Raw genomic sequence first — 25,433 nt, 5'->3', positions numbered from 1 at the left:
TGTTTACATAACATTCTAACATTCGATTTTCGAATATTCGGTTTCGAATTTTACGATTACATTCGAAAATATTCGAATTCGAAAAATTTGAATTTAGATTGTAATAGTATTTCTAATGCTTTTTCTTTAAATGTAATATTCGAATTATGCAATATTCGAATTCGAAAAATTCGAATTTAGATTGTAATAGTATTTCTAATGCTTTTTCTTTAAATGTAATATTCGAAATATGCAATATTCGAATTCGAAAAATTCGAATTTAGATTGTAATAGTATTTCTAATGCTTTTTCTTTAAATGTAATATTCAAATTATGCAATACGTGTATTCGAATTCGAAAAATTCGAATTTAGATTGTAATAGTATTTCTAATGCTTTTTCTTTAAATGTAATATTCGAATTATGCAATACGTGTATTCGAATTCGAAAAATTCGAATTTAGATTGTAATAGTATTTCGAATGCTTTTTCTTTAAATGTAATATTCGAATTATGCAATATTCGAATTCGAAAAATTCGAATTTAGATTGTAATAGTATTTCTAATGCTTTTTCTTTAAATGTAATATTCGAATTATGCAATATTCGAATTCGAAAAATTCGAATTTAGATTGTAATAGTATTTCTAATGCTTTTTCTTTAAATGTAATATTCGAATTATGCAATATTCGAATTCGAAAAATTCGAATTTAGATTGTAATAGTATTTCTAATGCTTTTTCTTTAAATGTTATATTCGAATTATGCAATATTCGAATTCGAAAAATTCGAATTTAGATTGTAATAGTATTTCTAATGCTTTTTCTTTAAATGTAATATTCGAATTATGCAATATTCGAATTCGAAAAATTCGAATTTAGATTGTAATAGTATTTCTAATGCTTTTTCTTTAAATGTTATATTCGAATTATGCAATACGTGTATTCGAATTCGAAAAATTCGAATTTAGATTGTAATAGTATTTCTAATGCTTTTAAATGTAATATTCGAATTATGCAATATTCGAATTCGAAAAATTCGAATTTATATTCGAATTCGAAAAATTCGAATTTCGAATGTAGACATTCGATATAATTATAAACATTCGAATTCGAAAGTGACATTCGAAAACTGTAAAAAACATTCGATTTTCGAATTTTTAAGAATATTCGTTCTTATCGACATTCGAATTTAGAATTCGAATTTCGGTAATAACATTCGTTCTACATTCGAAATTCGAAAATTTGCACATTCGCCCATCCCTAGTATGTATGTGTGTGTATGTGTGTGTGTATGTGTGTGTATATATGTGTATGTGTGTATGTGTGTATGTGTGTGTGTGTAAATGTGTGTATGTGTATGTAAATGTGTGTATGTGTGTGTAAAATTGTGTGTATACAGGGAGTGCAGAATTATTAGGCAAATGAGTATTTTGACCACATCATCCTCTTTATGCATGTTGTCTTACTCCAAGCTGTATAGGCTCGAAAGCCTACTACCATTTAAGCATATTAGGTGATGTGCATCTCTGTAATGAGAAGGGGTGTGGTCTAATGACATCAACACCCTATATCAGGTGTGCATAATTATTAAGCAACTTCCTTTCCTTTGGCAAAATGGGTCAAAAGAAGGACTTGACAAGCTCAGAAAAGTCAAAAATAGTGAGATATCTTGCAGAGGGATGCAGCACTCTTAAAATTGCAAAGCTTCTGAAGCGTGATCATCGAACAATCAAGCGTTTCATTCAAAATAGTCAACAGGGTCGCAAGAAGCGTGTGGAAAAACCAAGGCGCAAAATAACTGCCCATGAACTGAGAAAAGTCAAGCGTGCAGCTGCCAAGATGCCACTTGCCACCAGTTTGGCCATATTTCAGAGCTGCAACATCACTGGAGTGCCCAAAAGCACAAGGTGTGCAATACTCAGAGACATGGCCAAGGTAAGAAAGGCTGAAAGACGACCACCACTGAACAAGACACACAAGCTGAAACGTCAAGACTGGGCCAAGAAATATCTCAAGACTGATTTTTCTAAGGTTTTATGGACTGATGAAATGAGAGTGAGTCTTGATGGGCCAGATGGATGGGCCCGTGGCTGGATTGGTAAAGGGCAGAGAGCTCCAGTCCGTCTCAGACGCCGGCAAGGTGGAGGTAGAGTACTGGTTTGGGCTGGTATCATCAAAGATGAGCTTGTGGGGCCTTTTCGGGTTGAGGATGGAGTCAAGCTCAACTCCCAGTCCTACTGCCAGTTTCTGGAAGACACCTTCTTCAAGCAGTGGTACAGGAAGAAGTCTACATCCTTCAAGAAAAACATGATTTTCATGCAGGACAATGCTCCATCACACGCGTCCAAGTATTTCACAGCGTGGCTGGCAAGAAAGGGTATAAAAGAAGAAAATCTAATGACATGGCCTCCTTGTTCACCTGAGCTGAACCCCATTGAGAACCTGTGGTCCATCATCAAATGTGAGATTTACAAGGAGGGAAAACAGTACACCTCTCTGAACAGTGTCTGGGAGGCTGTGGTTGCTGCTGCATGCAATGTTGATGGTGAACAGATCAAAACACTGACAGAATCCATGGATGGCAGGCTTTTGAGTGTCCTTGCAAAGAAAGGTGGCTATATTGGTCACTGATTTGTTTTTGTTTTGTTTTTGAATGTCAGAAATGTATATTTGTGAATGTTGAGATGTTATATTGGTTTCACTGGTAAAAATAAATAATTGAAATGGGTATATATTTGTTTTTGTTAAGTTGCCTAATAATTATGCACAGTAATAGTCACCTGCACACACAGATATCCCCCTAAAATAGCTATAACTAAAAACAAACTAAAAACTACTTCCAAAACTATTCAGCTTTGATATTAATGAGTTTTTTGGGTTCATTGAGAACATGGTTGTTGTTCAATAATAAAATTAATCCTCAAAAATACAACTTGCCTAATAATTCTGCACTCCCTGTATATATATATATATATATATATATATATATATATATGTGTGTGCGTGTATGTGTGTGTATGTATGTGTGTTTATATATGAGTGTGTCTAAATGTGTGTATGTGTGTGTATGTGTGTGTAATATATGTGTGCGTGTTTGTGTATGTAAATGTGTGTGTATATATGTCTGTGTGTGTAGGTATTTATATGTGTGTGTAAATGTGTGTGTATGTGTGTATATGTATGTGTATGCGTGTACTTGTATGTGGTGTGGCCCACAGAAAATGAGAAAAACATATAAAGTAATTTGATAAATAGAAGTTGTGTCAGTTGTAGTATAATGCATTACATAACAAGCACAGTAATCGCACATATTTTAATACTATCCAGCAGATACATTAAACTGCAATATTTATCTGTGAAAGAGAAGCAAGTCCTTGGCTAACTCGCACAGAACCTCTTCATACAAGTCAGCATAGTTATGGTGGTATCCTGCGCAACTGTACATTTAGATTTAAAGGGACACTGTACCCAAATGTTTTCTTTCATGATTCAGATAGAGCATGCAATTTTAAGCAACTTTCTAATTTACTCCTATGATCAAATTTTATTTATTCTCTTGGTATTTTTATTTTAAAGGCAAGAATTTAAGTTTAGATACCGGCCCATTTTTCCTGAACAACCTGGGTTGTCCTTGCTGATTGGACAGCACCAATAAACAAGTGTTGTCCATGGTGCTGAATCACAAATTGACTGGCTCCTTAGCTTAGATGCCTTCTTTTTCAAATAAAGAAAGCAAGAGAACGAAGAAAATTTGGTAATAGGAATAAATTAGAAAGTTGCTTAAAATTGCTTGCTCTATATGAATTACAAAATACAAATTTTGGGTTCAGTGTCCCTTTAATGCAGGTATTTATTTCATTTACAAATCAAAATAAAAAGATATTTTGAGCCAGACTTTCCGATTTTGAAATGGTGAAGCTGAGACACAAGTTTTTCTTAACCTGTAGAACTACAAAGCGTTCCTGAGACAAAACGTATAACACGCGGAAGGAACGCCTTGTACCGCTCACTTGCTGACAGGAATTTATTATGTAACAATGAAACAATACTCAGATATGAGCTGAGTTCTACACAGAATGTCACAATGTGTTACAGTGATTTGCGCATTAAAACTTCATGTTCCTGTGCTGAATAAACAATGTTCTGTTTGTCTATTGCACATTAAAGGTTATGGCTGAAAAAGTGACAGCTTTTACTAGAAGCACTGTTGCTAAACATGGTGCTGCAAATACGCTGCTATTTAATACTTAAACTATATAACATAATACAAAGTACATCTAAAGTGAACAAGCTCTCATTCAATTATTTATCATGTCACATACACTGTTTGCATTTAACATTGCACCAGCAATACTACCCCCTGCTCGCAAAGGCTGTCAATCATCTGGATTGGGATAATTTTAATCTGCCGCCTTTTAAGTGGCGAAAAGATTAAGGAGCAGCAATCTTAAGTTTCAGGCGAGTGTGGAATGACAGGCCGCCGAAGCAGCAATCGCTGCTTGGTAAATGCAGCCCATAGACTCTTGTTATGTTGCCGACGGTATTAGTTGTAAATATGAGATCATGAGTAAAATTAACATTCATAGTTGCATGAGGCTCCCAGTACATTATATCTTGCACAGGAAAAGAGAAACGCTAGCAACACGGAAAAATAATAAGTACAACCACAAGAAACAGCCTTCAAAACCCTTAATGTAAATGTTTTCAATTGTAAAATACTCTCATGTTCTGTTTTATTACAGGAAAGTAGTCTTGCTAGGTAGAATGAATCTAGTCACCATTACAGTAAAGTAGTCTTGCTAGGTAGAAAGAGTCTAGTCACCATTACAGTAAAGTAGTCTTGCTAGATAGAATGAATCTAGTCACCATTACAGTAAAGTAGTCTTGCTAGGTAGAATGAATCTAGTCACCGTTACAGTAAAGTAGTCTTGCTAGGTAGAATGAATCTAGTCACCATTACAGTAAAGTAGTCTTGCTAGGTAGAATGAATCTAGTCACCATTACAGTAAAGTAGTCTTGCTAGGTAGAATGAATCTAGTCACCATTACAGTAAAGTAGTCTTGCTATGTAGAATGAATCTAGTCACCATTGCAGTAAAGTAGTCTTGTTAGGTAGAATGAATAGTCACCATTAGAGTAAAGTAGTCTTGCTAGGTAGAAAGAGTCTAGTCACCATTACAGTAAAGTAGTCTAGCTAGGTAGAATGAATCTAGTCACTGTTACAGTAAAGTAGTCTTGTTAGGTAGAATAAATTTAGTCACCATTACAGTAAAGTAGTCTTGCTAGGTAAAATTAATTTAGTCACCATTACAGTAACGTAGTCTTGCTAGGTAGAATGAATCTAGTCACCATTACAGTAAAGTAGTCTTGTTAGGTAGAATGAATTTAGTCACCATTACAATAAAGTAGTCTTGCTAGGTAGAAATAATCTAGTCACCATTACAGTAAAGTAGTCTTGCTAGGTAGAATGAATCTAGTCACTATTACAGTAAAATAGTCTTGCTAGGTAGAATGAATCTAGTCACCATTACAGTAAAGTAGTCTTGCTAGGTAGAATGAATCTAGTCACCATTACAGTAAAGTAGTCTTGCTAGGTAGAAAGAGTCTAGTCACCATTAAAATAAAGTAGTCTGTCTAGGTAGAATTAATCTAGTCACCGTTAAAGTAAAGTAGTCTTGTTAGGTAGAATGAATTTAGTCACCATTACAATAAAGTAGTCTTGCTAGGTAGAAATAATCTAGTCACCATTACAGTAAAGTAGTCTTGCTAGGTAGAATGAATCTAGTCACTATTACAGTAAAATAGTCTTGCTATGTAGAATGAATCTAGTCACCATTACAGTAAAGTAGTCTTGCTAGGTAGAATGAATCTAGTCACCATTACAGTAAAGTAGTCTTGCTAGGTAGAAAGAGTCTAGTCACCATTAAAATAAAGTAGTCTGTCTAGGTAGAATTAATCTAGTCACCGTTAAAGTAAAGTAGTCTTGTTAGGTAGAACAAATTTAGTCACCATTACAGTAAAGTAGTCTTGCTAGGTAGAAAGAATCTAGTCACCATTACAGTAAGTTAGTCTTGTTAGGTAGAATGAATCTAGTCACCATTACAGTAAAGTAGTCTTGCTAGGTAGAATGAATCTAGTCACCATTACAGTAAAGTAGTCTTGCTAGGTAGAATGAATCTAGTCACCATTACAGTAAAGTAGTCTTGCTAGGTAGAATGAATCTAGTCACTATTACAGTAAAATAGTCTTGCTAGGTAGAATGAATCTAGTCACCATTACAGTAAAGTAGTCTTGCTAGGTAGAATTAATCTAGTCACCATTACAGTAAAGTAGTCTTGCTAGGTAGAATGAATCTAATCACCATTACATTAAAGTAGTCTAGCTAGGTAGAATGAATCTAGTCACCATTACAGTAAAGTAGTCTTGCTAGGTAGAATGAATCTAGTCACCATTACAGTAAAGTAGTCTTGCTAGGTAGAATGAATCTAATCACCATTACAGTAAAGTAGTCTTGCTAGGTAGAATGAATCTAGTCACCATTACAGTAAAGTAGTCTTGCTAGGTAGAATGAATCTAGTCACGTTACAGTAAAGTAGTCTTGCTAGGTAGAATGAATCGAGTCACCATTACAGTAAAGTAGTCTTGCTAGGTAGAATAAATCTAGTCACCGTTACAGTAGAGTAGTCTTGCTAGATAGAATGAATCTAGTCACCGTTACAGTAAAGTAGTCTTGCTAGGTAGAATTAATCTAGTCACCATTACAGTAAAGTAGTCTTGCTAGGTAGAATGAATCTAGTCACCATTACAGTAAAGTAGTCTTGCTATGTAGAATGAATCTAGTCACCATTACAGTAAAGTAGTCTTGTTAGGTAGAATGAATCTATTCACCATTAGAGTAAAGAAATCTTGCTAGGTAGAGTCTAGTCACCATTACAGTAAAGTAGTCTTGCTAGGTAGAATGAATCTAGTCACTGTTACAGTAAAGTAGTCTTGTTAGGTAGAATAAATTTAGTCACCATTACAGTAAAGTAGTCTTGCTAGGTAAAATTAATTTAGTCACCATTACAGTTACATAGTCTTGCTAGGTAGAATGAATCTAGTCACCATTACAGCAAAGTAGTCTTGTTAGGTAGAATGAATTTAGTCACCATTACAATAAAGTAGTCTTGCTAGTTAGAAAGAATCTAGTCACCATTACAGTAAAGTAGTCTTGCTAGGTAGAATGAATCTAGTCACTATTACAGTAAAATAGTCTTGCTAGGTAGAATGAATCTAGTCACTATTACAGTAAAGTAGTCTTGCTAGGTAGAATGAATCTAGTCACCATTACAGTAAAGTAATCTTGCTAGGTAGAAAGAGTCTAGTCACCATTAAAATAAAGTAGTCTATCTAGGTAGAATGAATCTAGTCACCGTTACAGTAAAGTAGTCTTGTTAGTTAGAACAAATTTAGTCACCATTACAGTAAAGTAGTCTTGCTAAGTAGAATGAATCTAGTCACCATTACAGTAAAGTAGTCTTGCTAGGTAGAATGAATCTAGTCACCATTACAGTAAAGTAGTCTTGCTAGGTAGAATGAATCTAGTCCCCATTACAATAAAGTAGTCTTGCTAGGTAGAATGAATCTAGTCACCATTACAGTAAAGTAGTCTTGCTAGGTAGAATGAATCTAGTCACCATTACAGTAAAGTAGTCTTGCTAGGTAGAATGAATCTAGTCACCATTACAGTAAAGTAGTCTTGCTAGGTAAAATGAATCTAATCACCGTTACAGTAAAGTAGTCTTGCTAGGTAGAAAGAGTCTAGTCACAATTACAGTAAAGTAGTCTTGCTAGGTAGAATGAATTTAGTCACCATTACAGTAAAGTAGTCTTGCTAGGTAAAATTAATCTAGTCACCATTACAGTAAAGTAGTCTTGCTAGGTAGAATGAATCTAGTCACCATTACAGTAAAGTAGTCTTGCTAGGTAGAATGAATCTAGTCACCATTACAGTAAAGTAGTCTTGCTAGGTAGAATGAATCTAGTCACCATTACAGTAAAGTAGTCTTGCTAGGTAAAATGAATCTAATCACCGTTACAGTAAAGTAGTCTTGCTAGGTAGAAAGAGTCTAGTCACAATTACAGTAAAGTAGTCTTGCTAGGTAGAATGAATTTAGTCACCATTACAGTAAAGTAGTCTTGCTAGGTAAAATGAATCTAGTCACCATTACAGTAAAGTAGTCTTGCTAGGTAGAATGAATCTAGTCACCATTACAGTAAAGTAGTCTTGCTAGGTAGAATGAATCTAGTCACCATTACAGTAAAGTAGTCTTGCTAGGTAGAATGAATCTAGTCACCATTACAGTAAAGTAGTCTTGCTAGGTAGAATTAATCTAATCACCATTACAGTAAAGTAGTCTTGCTAGGTAGAATAAATCTAGTCACCGTTACAGTAAAGTAGTCTTGCTAGGTAGAATGAATCTAGTCACCATTACAGTAAAGTAGTCTTGCTAGGTAGAAATAATCTAGTCACCAGGATCTGTGTGTTCGAGCACATTCTAGATCGTGGTTGGGATTTTTATACCTTCACTTCAACCCAGCATGCTGAATTCATTAAAGATGTAAATAATTAATATTTTGCTGTAAAGTATCTGGTCTCACGGTCACTGTTTTATTTTATTTCGCTTTAACTGTTTACAGGTTTTCTCTTTTGCTTTGTGATGATGGTGTCCTACATGGTTCTATGTGCCAGGAGGTGAACAATGACTGAATAGAAGCTGCTTTATTGACAAAAATGGCCCGATGATCGAAAGTGCTGCCAGCTATATATTCAAAAGGGATCCTGATGCGATGTCGAGAATGCTGTTGAAATATTAAAAAGTGCTGACTTTACTATTTAAATTCAGCATCGCAGAGGGACGTTTTACCGTACATCACAATGAGTGTTGATTCTGGCGAAATATTCCAAGCAGCATCGGCACCGACATTAGCGAAGTAAATTATCCCTTTAAATATATAGCACCGAGCCTGATAGATATAATTATGTACCCCTAAACCAACATAACCCACCACTGCAAACTAACACCTAAAGTGTCAATAGCCCACTAACTAACCTACTGTATTAGCCCCTATACCGCCACAACCCCCCAATGCAAACTAACCTTCACTACTTAACTAACACTAACAGTTACTTTTACAATAGCCCTTAGAAGGTTTTTGTTTGGTAAGGAATAGCCCTAGAGTGTTGGAGCTCTTTTTCCAATAAATACTAAAACCCCATTCTACAATAAAAGTAAAAGTGTGCTGTGTAGCAACACTTCAAATATGCCCCCCCCCCCCCACCAGTTAGCAGAAAGTGCAGACAAGTGGTGAAGCAGGTAATTTTTATCTGAGGTAGTGATCCCCATTATATCCTATGGGAGACACATCGCCACTCCCCAGCAATTCATGGGTCCACCCTCTTTTTTAAGATAATCAGCTAGATTGCGAGTTTTGCGTTATGAGCGGCTCTGTACTAACTTGAAAGTTATTTCCACTGGTCACCTCCCTATAGCACTTCAAAAACCCGGCGTTAGCAGGCAATATAGCAGCGTTGAGCTCCATTGAGCTCCATACCGCACTCAAATGCCAGTGCTGCTTTAAGCTGGTTTTACGTGCTCGTGCACGATTTCTCCATAGACATCAATGGGGAGAGCCGGCTAAAAACAAGCATAACACCAGCAATAAAGGAGCTTAAAGCTCCATAACGCAGCCCCATTGATTCCTATGGGGAAATAAAATTTATGTTTACACCGAAAACCCTAACATAAACCCAGAGTCTAAACACCCCTAATCTGCCGCCTCTGACATGTCCGCTACCTACAGTACACTTATTAACCCTAATCTGCCACCCCTGACATTGCCGCCACCTACCTACACTTATTAACCCCTAATCTGCCGCCCCCAACGTCGTCGCCACTATACTAAAGTTATTAACCCCTAAACCTAACCCTAAGTCTAACCCTAACCCTAACACCCACTAACTTGAACATACTTAAAATCAGCCAATAAAATGCGAGCTCATAATTAAAATCAGCCAATAGAATGCAAGCTTAATCCTACTGACTGATTGGATCAGCCAATAGGATTGAAGCTCAATCCTATTGGCTGATTAGCCAATAGGATTTTTTACCCTTTAATTCCGATTGACTGATAGAATTCTATCAGCCAATCGGAATTCAAGGGACGCCATCTTGGATGACGTCATTTAAAGGAACCTTCAGTGTACGGCTGGGACTGTATGAAGAGGATGCTCTGTGGCGGATGTCTTGAAGATGGAGCCGCTTCGCGTCAGAAGGATGAAGATAGAAGATGCCGTCTGGATGAAGACTTCTGCCCACATGGAGGACCACTTCTTGCTGCTTGGATGAAGACTTCTCCCGGCTTCATTGAGGACTTCTTGCCGCTTGGATGAAGACTTCTCCCAGCTTCATTGAGGACTTCTTGCCGCTTGGATGAAGACTTCTCCCGGCTTCATTGAGGACGGATGTCCGGTCTTCAAAAACTGTAAGTGGATCTTCGGGGGTTAGTGTTAGGTTTTATTAAGGGTTTATTGGGTGGGTTTTATTTTTAGATTAGGGTTTGGGCTAAAAAAGAGCTAAATGCCCTTTTAAGGGCAATGCCCATCCAAATGCCCTTTTAAGGGCAATGGGGAGCTTAGGTTTTTTAGGTAGTTTTTTTTTTGGGGGGGTTGGTTGTGTGGGTGGTGGGTTTTACTGTTGGGTTGTGTTTGTATTTTTTTTTTACATGTAAAAGAGCTGAATTCTTTGGGGCAATGCCCCACAAAAGGCCCTTTTAAGGGCTATTGGCAGTTTAGTTTAGGCTAGGAGGGGGGTTATTTTTTTTGGTGGGGGGCTTTTATTTTAATAGGGCTATTAGATTAGGTGTAATTAGTTTAAATCATTGATAATTTATTTTTTATTTTTTGTAATTTAGTGGGTTTTTTTTTGTAATTTAGTTAATTATATTTAATTAATGTAATTTATTTAATTGTAGTGTAAGGTTAGGTGTTAGTGTAAGAAAGGTTAGGTTTTAGTTTACAGGTAAATTTGTATTTATTTTAACTAGGTAGCTAGTAAATAGGTAATAACTATTTACTAAGTAGTCTACCTAGTTAAAATAAATACAAATATTGTAGCTAGCTTAGGTTTTATTTTACAGGTAAGTATTTAGTTTTAAATAGGAATTAGTTAGGTAATGATAGTAATTTGTAGTTAGATTTATTTTAATTATATTAAAGCTAGTGGGTGTTAGGGTTACACTTAGGGTTAGGTTTAGGGATTTATAACTTTAGTATAGTGGTGGCGATTTTGGGGGCAGCAGATTAGGGGTTAATAACAGTAATGTAGGTTGCAGAGATGTTAGGGACAGCAGATTAGGGGTTAATAATATTTAACTAGTATTTGCGATGTGGGAGTATGGCGGTTTAGGGGTTAATATGTTTATTCTAGTGGTGGCGATGTCAGGAGCGGCAGATTAGGGGTTACTAATTTTATTTTAGTGTTTGCGATGCGGGAGGGCCTCGGTTTAGGGGTTAATAGGTAGTTTATGGATGTTAGTGTACTTTTTAGCACTTTAGTTATGAGTTTTATGTTACGGCTTTGAAACATAAAAGCCATAACTACTGTCTTTCAGTTTACGGTATTGATCTTGTAGTTATAGGCTGTACCGCTCACTTTTTGGCCGGACAGGCAAACTCATAATACCGGCGCTGTGGAAGTCCCATTGAAAAAGGACTGTTTTGAAAGCTGTGGTAGTTACGTTGCGTTATGGCCAAAAAAGTGTGCGGTACAGATATACCTGCAAAACTCGTAATAATAGCGGTAGTGAAAAAGCAGCGTTATGAAGCTTTTTCACTCATAACGCAAAACTCGTAATCTAGCCGAATATCAACAGATGACAGACTGTTGATGCTTTGAATATTGGGACCAAATTGAGAGCGGCAAACAAATTGCAAATGTGACAGGGGCAGCCTGGTGTAAATTTATAAGATTCGCAGTATTTGAACTGTAATGTTGTGGACATTTTTTTTTTTTAGGAAGATATTCATATCCCAGACAGGTTTTATTGAATCTAGTTAAAGGGACAGTGTACTGCAAGATTCCCAGTTATCTATATTACCTGCTGGGGTATATTAAATTGGTTACAAATAACTTATTTAGCTTTATTTTGTCATTTTAAATAAATGCTTTTTCCTGTTGCATCCCCACCTATAGTGAACATTTCAGTACTTATGTATTCACTATGTAACCAGGAGAATAAATTACACTTCCGGTGTAGTTATTCTCCCTCAGTATAAAGACATAAGATAAAGAGGCTTTGTGTGTGTGTATAAAGAGTGATAATGTAAGGAGAAGTGATACCCTGCAAGCTCAGCCTACTTTAATAGGTTAAATAAAAAGAGAGAAGCGCTCAACCTGGGAACGAACAATAGCATAATAGCTTGTTCTATGGCTAGTTACCACCCCAGAAGCAGCCTCTTTTTGCTCAACATGTGCCTGTCACAGAGAAGAACTTTCCTGAAGCATATCAGTCTGATCCTGACTTCACAGTACCGTCCAGCCCCGAAATACCAGGCAATCCCTCTCTGAACGAGAGAAACAGCAAAACCCCAGACGTACGTTTCGGCCTATTGTGGGCCTCGTCAGTGAGGTACCATAGAACAAGCTATTGATGCTGCTGTTCGTTCCTGGCAGACTGCTTCTTTTTCTGTTTTACTTTAATAGGTTGTTGTCTTAAAGAGCAAAACTCGCAAGTTCATATTCAAAATGAAACCTAAAGTAACAACTTCCCATGTTATAATCTTCAGTTGGTGTATCAAGTCATTGGAAACCCACTAAGGGGAATCATGTTTTACAGTCCACTGTCTCTTTAATTGTAACAAGAGCTTTATCCACTCTCATACTTCACATTATATAGTGTAATGTTTTATGTATGAAATCAGAATCGCTATAGTAGAAAACACTAACGTTTGCTACGTTACACGCACAGTGCAAAGTACAAAAATACAGTATTCTCCGCGGCTAATACAGATATACAGAGAACACCCCTAAATATCCAGTACAGGACCTCACATTACAGCTCTTTTGTAAAGCAAGTTTAAAGAGACTGAAACTTTCTGCTTTTATTATCAAATAAGCTTCCTTCTCTTGGTATCCTTTGTTGAATGAGAATCAATGCACTTCGGATTGGTGGCTGCATATGTATTCCTCTTGTTATTGGCTCACCAGATGTGTTCAGCTAGTTCCCAACAGTACATTGTTCCTCCTTCAACAAATGATACAAGAGAATGAAGCAAATTGTATAATGGTAAAGTAAATTGGAAAGTTGTTTAATAATATATGCTCATTTTGACTCTACTGTCCCTTTAAAGCAAGTTTAGTCTTTACTGAGATAATTCTCTCTGAATCCTCTATTGTGTTAGAGATTCCTATAAATCAGCAAAAGGGCATCACTGGAGAATGGAAATGTCATATTCACATACCTGACAAGGGCCTTCACAGCGAATCGCACCACCGTAGACAGCAGGAAGAGAGGTGTCACTAAGATGTGAAATAACGACAGTGACGCAAAAGCTTTTGCTGGTGTGAGCGGAGTGTTACTCACATACGCGTGAGTCACAAACGTCTAGGAAATAGGATGGGAAAAAATGTGACAGGTAAGAGTTTGTTTACATTTATAGAACGTTTAACAATTGTATTATTAACCCTTAACTACCGGAGGAAGAAAAAAAAAATATTACTAAGGTGTGAGCTTTAGTAAAGTATTTATAACAATCTATGCTGAGCTCTAACTCTGAGGTGTAAGTAATATTACTCTGTCACTTAAAGGGCCATGATACTCAAATGTTGAAACACTTGAAAGTGATGCAGTATAGTTGTAAAAAGCTGACTAGAAAATATCACCTGAACATCTCTATGTAAAAAAGAAAGATATTTTACCTGAAAAGTTCCTCAGTAGCCATATCCCATTGTAAAGGACTTCTAATCAACAAATCAGTATGTCTGTCCCGGGACAGCTAAGGGAGTGAGCCTATGTTATTTCCCTATTCAGTTTAAGGAAGTTTACTATGAAATCTCATGAGAGCACAGTAAAAGAGTTCATGACCTCAGCACTGCTGATGCTGATTGGCTGCTGTTCATTTCTTCATTATTATTTTTTATCTGCAGCTGGGCAGCAGCTGAGTATAACTTTTTTCAAAGCACTTACTCTGCTGAGCTGAGGAAATTGTGAGGTAAAATATCTTCCTTTTTTACATAGAGATGCTCAGGTGACATTTTCCTGTCAGCTTTCTACAGTTATGCTGCATCAGTTTCAAGTGATTTAGCATATGAGTATTATGTCCCTTTAAGTCATCACCTCAGTTGCTGAAAAATAATTATAAAGTAAAGGGCCTCAAAACATAAAAACACATTGGGGCCTATTTATCAAACCGTCAACTATGTTGCATTCGCCGGCGCGAATTCGCTTGCGAGACATCGCTGCCGCGGATCTGAATACGATCTCCTTATTTATAAAAAAAAGTATGGTGCGAAGAGCATCGGACTGGTGATAGCTAACATTCATTGATGTCTCCCGTTTATTCGGGTTTTTCACAACTTTATTTATACCATTTCATTACTGTCCATGAACAAGCACATTTCTCTAAAGCTAATCTTTTATTTCTCATCTGTTAATGTCCAAGAAATAGCTACATTTATACCTCAACAAACAATATCTCATTTTTTATTTATTTGTTATATGATACTTTCACAGAAATTAATGTGTATTTGTATTTAAAAATAGGGGTAAGGAGTGAGCGCCAAAGGCAGAGGTGATGAGAGCAATCAACTGTAATAGAAAGACTGAACATAAGTGTGTAAACTGTTGGGAATATATTTAATACATAATCAATAATATACAATTAAATAAAACAAAATAATATCATTATAAACATGGATCCATGTGTACAGAATTAAAAAACACTTTCAAGAACAGAAATAAAAAACAATTGCGAGAAAGTTCATGAAAAATCAAGAGAACACTTTCAGGAACAAAAATATAAAAACATTTCAAGAATACAGTATTGATACAATAATAGCACAGATGGTAACAGAGTAGGGGGTATTGTATAGCGTGTTTGGTATACCAACCAGATATAATATATATATTAAAAATATATTAAAAATATTAAAAATATATATTAAAAATATGTTAAAAAGTCCAAAGGTCAGTGGCCAAATGTGAAGACAATCCTGTGAAAAAGGTCCAAAACAACCAAAGTGTCTAATTGTGTATCCTGAGTCAATAGGTGTTCAGATGTGTTGTAGAAAAAAATCAAAAAAATAAAAAAAAAAAAAAAATCCAAAAGGAAAAATAAAAAAGATGACAAATTTGAAAAAGTGTGTAAAAATATGAAAAAATGAAAAGAAGAAAAAATGAAACACAAAAACGCAAAAATAATGTGTTGTGAAACAATTCCAATGTTAGATGGAGTGATACATCCTTAGTGGAAATAATGTGATGAAAAACTTGTAATAACTCCCAAAACTGTGATAAAACCTGTGGAATAAATAGAGAAACAATCCTAAGAGCAATATAAAATACTGGTTTAGAGTATTGGAAAATATCTCACCCTTTATGTCGACGCATTTCGGCCTGGGATCAGGCCTTTATCAAGACTAATAAAATGATGAGATAACAGTACCTTTACAGGGGTTCCTATCAGGTTCTAATTGCTGTGTTTGGGCGCCAAAATTCCTCTACTAAGGACCGCCCCTATACTGGTGCTTTATGGGTATGGGCAACCTCTCAGGCGTATGGGCCATTATATGAAGTTCCCTCCGAATTATTTATCTGATTTTGAGTAAGGAGTTTTCTTCCAAGTGTCTATCTGATTGTATATTTGCGTATTTGTAAAACACATAAGAGTCTGCTCAAGTCGTGGGAATGAATAGAATGAGTAAAATATCGGTTCGTATACGTTACCCCACCGTCAGAAGTAAACAGACGTCACTTCCGGTTTCGGATAGGTGACGTCATTTCCTTTTCTGGTTTTGGTTCAACCGGATGTTTGCATCTGTCTTATGACGGTTAGGGGACCAGGAATTTGGCGAAATCGTGATCACTCACTAGAATAAATAGGCTTTTCGCATCAGGCTGGTATAAAAAGGTTATTTGTTAGAATATGTTGGGCAATGAAAATTTTGCGATTACTTTAGAAAAGACACTTATGTGATAAAAACGGATGGTGTGATTAGAGCGTGAAGTGATCACTGTGGGATCTTTTATACTAAGAGATTTTGTATTAGGAATCTTTATGTAATAAAATATCTGTTTGTAGTGAAGAATCTGTGTGTAATAAAAAAGAGTAATAAATAACTAACATATCTGATCGTGCTCTATAGATTTTTTTGAGAATCGTAATTTCTCTATATTGATGATAATATTGAATAAATAATAATGTTTAATAGTGAAGTCTAGATGGATACTCCTCTATGTGGTGGGCTTAGAACGGCACAGTAAGGACCATAGGAATATCGTCCTTATACAAGTGAGGGTCTAAACTCTTAAATCCCCTGAGGATTGCATGTTAAAAATGAATTCAATATGATTAAAAATGACATAACATAACATAACAATGATTTGTGAGGGGATATTGATAGATGAACCATACTTATTCAGATTATTCAAATTGTGTACATACAGTTATTACACAATCAATATAAAATCCAGTGCATATAGAAACATTATAAAAACATAAAAACATCATAGAAACAAATATAGAACGTTATAAGATAGGGGGAACTTTAGTATTTAATAAAAACACTCACATATCACCCATTTCTTTAAAATAAGGAACAAAGTATCAGATTTAAACATGGTCAAAAAATACTGAACTAATAGTAGACTTATGTTACCTTTCTGCTTATATTGTATTGTAGGTAAATAGTAGTATAGTGGATTGAAATAAACATACTTCATTTTGGGGAGAGGAGAAACATATAATAAAGAATATAGAATCCAGAGGTATTAGACTAGAATTGTAGTGGCATTGTGTCCTCAAACCTAATATTAAGCCTCCTATATGGCATAAAGATGTTTCTAAGACATATTGGGATTCTGTTTAGAGACCCATAGTATACTTTTTGGACAAGTAGAAGTCTAATAATAAGAAGGTATTATGTAACTAGGGGTTGTGAGCCTATAGAGACTATCTCTATGTGTGTTTCTGGACACATGGTGGTGGAAAAAATATAAATGAACAGTTATAATAATACTGTGTCTATAAAGTCTCCTTGGAAAGTTTATCTCCAACTAGTGCCCTTGTTTGGATATATCTATATATAAAAAGGACTAAATATCTGGATTCTAGTTAAGATAGATAAATATTTAAAAAAAACTATAAAAATACTAGATATCTAAAATCATTTCTTAAGTTGTAAAAGGTGTGACAAGTCTTCTTTATTATTAAGCCCTTTGGGATACAAGCTGTCTAACATAAATATCCATTTAGATTCTGAATAAAGTAGCTTCTGCTCGTAGTTTCCGCCCCTCCAATTTTTCTGGATTTTTTCAATCCCAAAGTATCTGAAGTCTTTAATGTTTCCACCATGTTTGTGTGTAAAATGCCTGTAGAGAGCAATATCCACATTCTTCTTTTCTATACACACTATGTGTTCCCTAATTCTGTCCCTCAACATTCTAGAGGTCTGCCCTACATATTTTAAACTGCAGGGACATTGAATTATGTAAATGACACCTCTATCTCCACATCTTATTAGGTTGTGGATGTTGTGTTTCTCTTTTTTTGAGTTTGAGAAGAAGTGATTAGTTTTCAAACCATTCTTACAGGACTTGCAACTTGGACACGGGAATAAACCTCTGATGTCTTTACCCGATATATCTTTCATGTTATGTCTTTTCTGGCCCGGTACACTCGGGGCTATCATATTCTTCAGATTCTTTGTCTTCCTGTATATGAATTTGGGATGGCAGATTAGTTGTTCTCCAATGACATCATCCTCTTTGAGTAATGCCCAGTGCCGTTTGATTATTTTTTCCATAATGTGCCTATTTTCACAATATTCGCTAATCATAGGGAGATGACGTCATTTGGAATTTCTCTGTTGGGTTTGGTTTTATACTTCATCAGGACTTTCCGGTCCACCCTCCTGAATTCTTCAATCTTCTTATTCAGCAGATTATCTTCATAGCCCCTATCTAAGAAACATTGTTTCAGAACTCCAGCTTGTTCTTCCCATTTTATTGTATTCAAGCAGTTTTTGCTTATTCAGAGTAGTTGGCCTTTTGGAATATTAAATTTCCACATTTTGTGGTGGCAACTTAAATTGTGTATATAATTGTTTGAATCAACCTCCTTGAAGAAGGTTGATGTCTCAATTTGCCCATTTTTGATTTCTATTCTCAGATCTAAAAAATCGATCTTATGGCTACTGTGTTCATAAGTGAAATTTAAGTTCATAGTGTTCATATTCATTATACTGATCATATGGAGGAGGTCATCAAGAGTTCCTCTCCAAATTATAAAAATATCGTCAATGTATCTCACATATAGGACCAGGTCCACACTGGCTGGGCAAGAATCCCAAAATATCCTTTCCCATTTGCCCATGTAGAGGTTTGCGTAGCTCGGCGCGAACCTGGTCCCCATAGCCGTACCACATAACTGTTTGTAAAATTGGTTTCCATAGTTAAAATAGTTGTGCGATAAAATGTAGTTAATACCATCAAGGATAAAAGTGTGTTGTGCTTCTAATAAATCCGTGTCTTTAACAAGAAAAAAATCTACCACCTCAATACCTCCTGCATGAGGAATGCTCGTATATAATGAAGATACGTCACATGTTGCCATGATGAAATGATCCTCCCATTGTATATCGTCTAATATGTTCAGGAGCTGAGTGGAGTCTCTTAAATAGGATGGGAGGCTGGTGACATATTTCTGAAGCTTTATATCAATATTCTCTGAGAGATTAGGAACTGTGATAAAGTGTAAGGAGCGCCTAAGTCTAAGGCCAGGTCAATTAGATGGGTGTAGTGGAGGTCAACAAAAGTTAATCTAACATGTGAGTTATACACATAGAAAATGTAATAACAAATATTACATAAACATAATAATGCATGGATCCATAGTACAATAAAAACAATAATAATTAAAAACAGATATAAATATAAAATATAGTAAAAACACAATGACCGCGTCAGGGTATTAGATCTATAGTGTACTGGTGAGCACAATAGATGAGATTAGTATGTAAATCAGATTGAATAGTACTGAGTATACAAAAAATACAAAAAATACAGTGTATACAAAAAATACAGTGTGAATCTGGGAGAACCCAAGTTGTGTAATAATTCAGTGAAAAATGTAAGAAAAAATATAAGAAAAAATGTGTACCTCAAGGTAAAACTAGTGACAATAAATAAAAATACAATAGCAAACAGGTAAAAATACAATAGCAAATAAGTCCAATGTTCCAAAAGAGTGACAATAAATGAGGCAATAACAAATAAATCCAATGTTCACAATGATCCAAATGATCCAAATGATCCAAATGTGCAGATACATATGTAATGCAAAATGATATCAATCCAAGTGATTAAAAAACAAACAAAAAAAAAAATATTGGACTAAAAATGTGATGTGAACAGTCAAACGTAGATAATCAAGTGTTGAAAGCAATCAATCAATTGTTTTTATTGTACCATGGATCCATGCATTATTATGTTTATGTAATATTTGTTATTAAATTTTCTATGTGTATAACTCACATGTTAGATTAACTTTTGTTGACCTCCACTACACCCATCTAATTGACCTGGCCTTAGACTTAGGCGCTCCTTACACTTTATCACAGTTCCTAATCTCTCAGAGAATATTGATATAAAGCTTCAGAAATATGTCACCAGCCTCCCATCCTATTTAAGAGAGATATTTTGTTATATACTCTGAGAGATTACTCGATATGGACCCTATTCCCGAAATTATGGGCCCACCTGGGGGTTTGGACAGTGATTTATGTATTTTTGGGAGTTGATAAAACACTGGCTTATTATTTAGAATTCCCCGTGTTTTTGCTTCTGTGATCAACTCTTCCAATTCCTGATTGTATTTCATCACTGGATTACTTGGTAATTTCTGATATGTTATTGTATAGTTTAGGATCCTTTTACATTCCTTGTCATAATCAGTGCTATCCATGAACACTATGCCTCCTCCTTTGTCCGCCGGCTTTATGGTCAAATTTTTGTTGCCCTCGAGTTTCTTGATGGTCTCATATTGTGATTTGGATAAGTTATGGTTGACCTTCTTGATCATCTTTTGACTGAGTTTCTTCAAATCCTGAAATACATTCATCTCGAAGGTCTCAATGGCACTACCTTTGCTGTTGGTAGGATAGAAAGAGGATCTTGGTTTTAGATTCGTGTGGGTATAACCACTGTTTATAACCGTCTCTGGGGGAAGGTAGTTTCTTTCAATAGGAGATTTCAGAAAGTGTCATTTAAGAGTTAACTTTCTAACAAACTCTTTAACACTGACAAATGTCTGGAACTTATCCATACTTCTTGTGGGTGCGAAGCGCAATCCGTATGTTAATACAGAGTCTTCTTTCTTTGATAATGGTGTTGAGCTGAGGTGGTAGATGCCTTTTTCATGGCCTTTGAGTTCCGGTGCTTGTGAATTTGATGCCTGTGGGTTTTGGTTAGCGATGATCTGCTCGTGCTGAGGTTTCTTTCGTCCATTTATTCTGATACCCCCTCTTTTCCCTCTGTGGGTCTTCTTTTGAGGGTTGGACTTCTTGGTTCTTCTGAATCCATATTCTTCCTTTTTGTTGTTGTTCTTTCTTTTTCCTTTCTACCTGAGTGATGGGAGACTCCCCCTAAAAAAGAAGAAGAAGGGGATGAAAGATCAGCAGATGGGGCTTGATCAATCTCCTTGTTGTTTATGGAGGTATGTTGTGATGTGACCATTGGATGGTGTGATATTTTTTTGTGGGTCTGTTGGTGATTGTGTCGAGACTGAAAGGGTCTATTATCATTATTTCGATTTTCTTTTCTCCAGGTGGACCTCTGGTGAGAGTCTGTATGTCTGTAATCTTGTTGTGGTGGTATCCTGTAATTCAGATCACTATACTCATGTCTCGACCTAACTTCCACGCCATCCGAGAATGATATTCTCCTCTCATACATCTGTCTTCTATTAGGAGTCCTTGGTTGGTCATAAGTGTAACCTGAGTGGTTATAGTTATCATGATAGGAATCATAATTGTAGCATCTGTATGATCTTTGGTTTTTATAGGGGTCATATGATCTGACCTCATAGTTCTGATGAACACCATCATGGTCCCTCCTTGGGTAGTAGTATCCATAATTATCCTTGCCATAATTTCTTGGAGTTCTCGGCTTTGTGTTACCCCATTCGTTGTTGGTTCTGAAATCATTTCTGAAATCATTTCTTCTATACGAACCTCGTTGGAATGGCCCTCTTCTCTGTGGCTGGCCGTTATGGTAGTATCCTCTGTGTTGGTTCCAATTCATATTAGTGTTTCTGTGTTGGTTGTTATTTCTCCTGTTATGACGTACTTCTGTACAGTTGTCTCTACTTCTATTAGTCTGAGAACTGGTATTTGGTGAGACTTGAGTATCTTGTCCTATGGAACTTGTGGTATGTAGTTGATTCTCTTGTTGTGTCTCTTGCGTAATATTCTTAAGGTTTTCCAATTCTCTATTGAGCTTCTTTGATTTTTTTCTGAATTATATCTTCTCTAACCCTTGTAACCTTTCTTATCATATTTTCTTTTTTTTCCAGTATTTCTTTGTGTTCTGTTTCCGTCACATCAATGTTATTCAACATTGTTTCATCATCTTTAATTTCTAAGTCCAATTTGGTAATAAATGATGATCTGAATTCTATAATCAATTTTATGAGTTGCCTAGAAGCCTCTAGGAGAATATTTATCCATTTGTCAGTGAAGGTTGAATCATTAGTTTGAAAAGCACAATCTTTATTGATGATAAGTCCCTTTGGAATTAAATCTAGATCTAGGGACTTACGTAAGAAAGAAATCTCTGCTTTATATTTAACCTCAGAGATGAGTGATTTTTCTAAACTTTTGAAAATAGACATTATGTCTAAACTATCTGGGTCATCTTGGTGTGAATTGGTCATATTTGTGGAGATGTCTAAAGTGATATCTCTTCTTAGTGATATAAGGTCTTCCATTTCAATGTGAGAGCTCGAGTATAGATGTTAAAAATGTATTAATATATATATTCAAACTTTGTTCTAAATGTAAAAAGTAAAGGTCTAGGTGCACAAAAGTGGAAATGAAGGTTAAATGATACTGCTGCCAGGCCTACTACTAGGAGGAAAATGTATAGATAAAGGAAGGGTGCATGGGTCTGGTGCTAGTATGCACACCTACAGCTCTCTCCAAAAGGTTGCCTAGTCAGCCTAAAGGTATGAATGCAAAAATAGGGGTAAGGAGTGAGCGCCAAAGGCAGAGGTGATGAGAGCAATCAACTGTAATAGAAAGACTGAATAAGGAAGTGTGCAAAATGTTGGGAATATATTTAATACATAATCAATAATATACAATTAAATAAAACAAAATAATATCATTATAAACATGGATAAATGTGTACAGAATTGAAAAACACTTTCAAGAACAGAAATAAAAAACAATTGCGAGAAAGTTCAAGAAAAATCAAGAGAACACTTTCAGGAACAAAAATATAAAAACATTTCAACAATACAGTATTGATACAATAATAGCACAGATGGTAACAGAGTAGGGGGTATTGTATAGCGTGTTTGGTATACCAACCAGATATAATATATATATTAAAAAATATATAAAAAATATTAAAAATATATATTAAAAATATGTTAAAAAGTCCAAAGGTCAGTGGCCAAATGTGAAGACAATCCTGTGAAAAAGTCCAAAGCAACCAAGTGTCTAATTGTGTATCCTTAGTCAATAGGTGTTCAGAATTGTTGTAGAAAATATCCAAAAAATCCAAAAAATCTAAAAATCAAAAAATCAAAAAGGAAAAATCAAAAAGATGACAAATTTGAAAAAATTTAAAAGTGTGTAAAAATATGAAAAATTGAAAAGAAGAAAAAATTAAACACAAAAACGTGAAAATAATGTGTTGTGAAACAATTCCAATGTTAGATGGAGTGATACATCCTTAGTGGAAATAATGTGATAAAAAACTTGTAATAACTCCCAAAACTGTGATAAAACCTGTGGAAAAAAATAGAGAAACAATCCTAAGAGCAATATAAAATACTGGTTTAGAGTATTGGAAAATATCTTACCCTTTATGTAGACGCGTTTCGGCCTGGGATCAGGCCTTTATCAAGACTAATAAAATGATAAGATAACAGTACCTTTATAGAGGTTCATATCAGGTTCTAATTGTTGTGTTTGGGCGCCAAAATTCCTCTACTAAGGACCGCCCCTATACTGGTGCTTTATGAGTATGGGCAACCTCTCAGACGTATGGGCAATTATATGAAGTTCCCTTCAAATTATTTATCTGATTTTGAGTTTTGTATTTCTAGGAGTAATATTTTATTTATTTTTTTTAAATTATTATTAATGCTAGAATTTGTACATATATTCTTGCACAAACTTGTATATATATATATATATATATATATATATATATATATATATATATATATATATACTGTGTATATATATATATATATATATATATATATATAGATGCAGTGAAAAATAAGCACTCACTGGACTTTAGCCAACTGTGTAAACAAATAATATTTATTGTGACGTTTCGGGACACCAAACAGTCCCTTCTTCTGACAAAGAACAATACAAAAGTGGCGAAAATTTAAAGGTGAATAGAACCCTCCCCTACTAATTGATCCAATCAGTGCACAGGTTGTGTAAAGACAGGAGAAACAAACCCCCTGATAGGATAATCCTAAAGAGAGAAACAACCATATAGGCTGAAGCCAGAGTGTAAAAAGTGCAGCGTGAAATAAAGTGAATAAAAGTTTATCCCCTTGCGCCGCAAAGGATTACTGACATAAAGCATCAGTCATAAACTTATCCTCATAAACCCACTCTTCAGTTACAAGTGAAAAAAGCACAAACTCTACCTATGAATTTCCACCAATCAAACCTCAGAGGGCCACACACACCCATCTATAAGCCAATCAAGTGGAGACAAACACAGATCTGACATAAACACAGCCCCAGTGTAGAATCCTTGACGTAACGAAGGAGGCTAAAGTGACCAATGCTATAGGATCAACGCTATAGGATCAAAGTTGTTTAAAATTGTATGTTCTATCCAAATCATGAAATAATATTTTGGGGGTTTCCTGTCCCTTTAAGACCTGGGCCAGTTTCTCTCTGCACCTGTCTAACCCCTCCTGATTGCAATCTACGTATTTTTAAAATACATCCCTACCCAGGTGTTATATAATGGGCTGCCATATAAGATGACATTTCTTACTGAAAAAGAAATTCAAGAGAAGGAAGAAATACACTGCAAATAGCATGCCAGTAAAGAGGTGATTTTAATTTATGCTGTATCTGAATCATGACAGTTTAATGTTAGGTGGGCTATCAGTTTAAGATTCTATTGAATCAAACATCAATTCTAATTTTAAAATCCTTGTCTAAAATATTACACTGTGTGTCCTAATGTCAGCATCAATGTTTATCTTTAATTCTAATTTCACATATACATACTTTCAAATTATAATACACAATGTAACAAATGGCACTTACAAGTTCTGATGAGTGATCAATGGCATAAGTATCGAACAATTTGATTAGTTAGTAATAGTTTATAATGTGTATTTGAATCAGACTGGCTGATGTCATAAATTATGTGATTATGCATATTCCAATCAAAAGTGGTGGAAAAATTCACTAGTGTGTGGGTTATTTAGGAGTTTGCGTTATAATTGGTGTGAAAAGTGTTGCGTCAAATATGGCGCAAAGTAGAGAGTGTGACTTGTATTACATAGCTTAAACATGGTGCTCAAAGATTTTTCACAAAAAAAATAAAAAGGAAGTTAGCTATATTATGTTTTGTATTTATTAGGTGGCCAGCAACAAAGTTGCAGGACAACCTATTGTTATTGTTCGGATTATTATTATTATTAGGTGGCCATGCAACGAAGTTGCAGGACAACCTATTGTTATTGTCAGGATTATTATTTTTTTTATTATTATTATTATTATTCCGCCACTTATTCAAATGCTTATAATAACAACAGCATAACTCAAAAACTCATGAAACTTTGCACAATGCTAAAGATCTATGCTGTGCATAATCCTATGCAACATAAATCTCATAGGTCATGTGATCTAGCAGCCATATTGCTTTTTGCGACAAATTTTGACAAACGCTTGAAAATCTTCTTCTCCAGAACCGCTTATGTTACAGCT

At 35.3% G+C, this 25,433-nt stretch overlaps 1 protein-coding gene across 2 annotated transcripts in view; it reads right to left on the bottom strand.

Moving 5' to 3' along the window:
- The window catches only part of ABCC9 (ATP binding cassette subfamily C member 9), a gene marked incomplete in the record, with an annotated part of 749,052 nt that overhangs the window by 442,611 nt on the left and 281,008 nt on the right, over window positions 1–25,433 (bottom strand). For both annotated transcript variants that reach the window (XM_053719116.1, XM_053719117.1), the window contains 1 exon segment: window positions 13,478–13,620. In XM_053719116.1, the coding sequence (XP_053575091.1) occupies window positions 13,478–13,620 (143 nt within the window).

The sequence above is a fragment of the Bombina bombina genome, chromosome 6 (genome assembly GCF_027579735.1).
Source record: "Bombina bombina isolate aBomBom1 chromosome 6, aBomBom1.pri, whole genome shotgun sequence".
NCBI lineage: Eukaryota > Metazoa > Chordata > Amphibia > Anura > Bombinatoridae > Bombina > Bombina bombina.
This window is presented reverse-complemented; position numbering and strand designations above follow the sequence as displayed.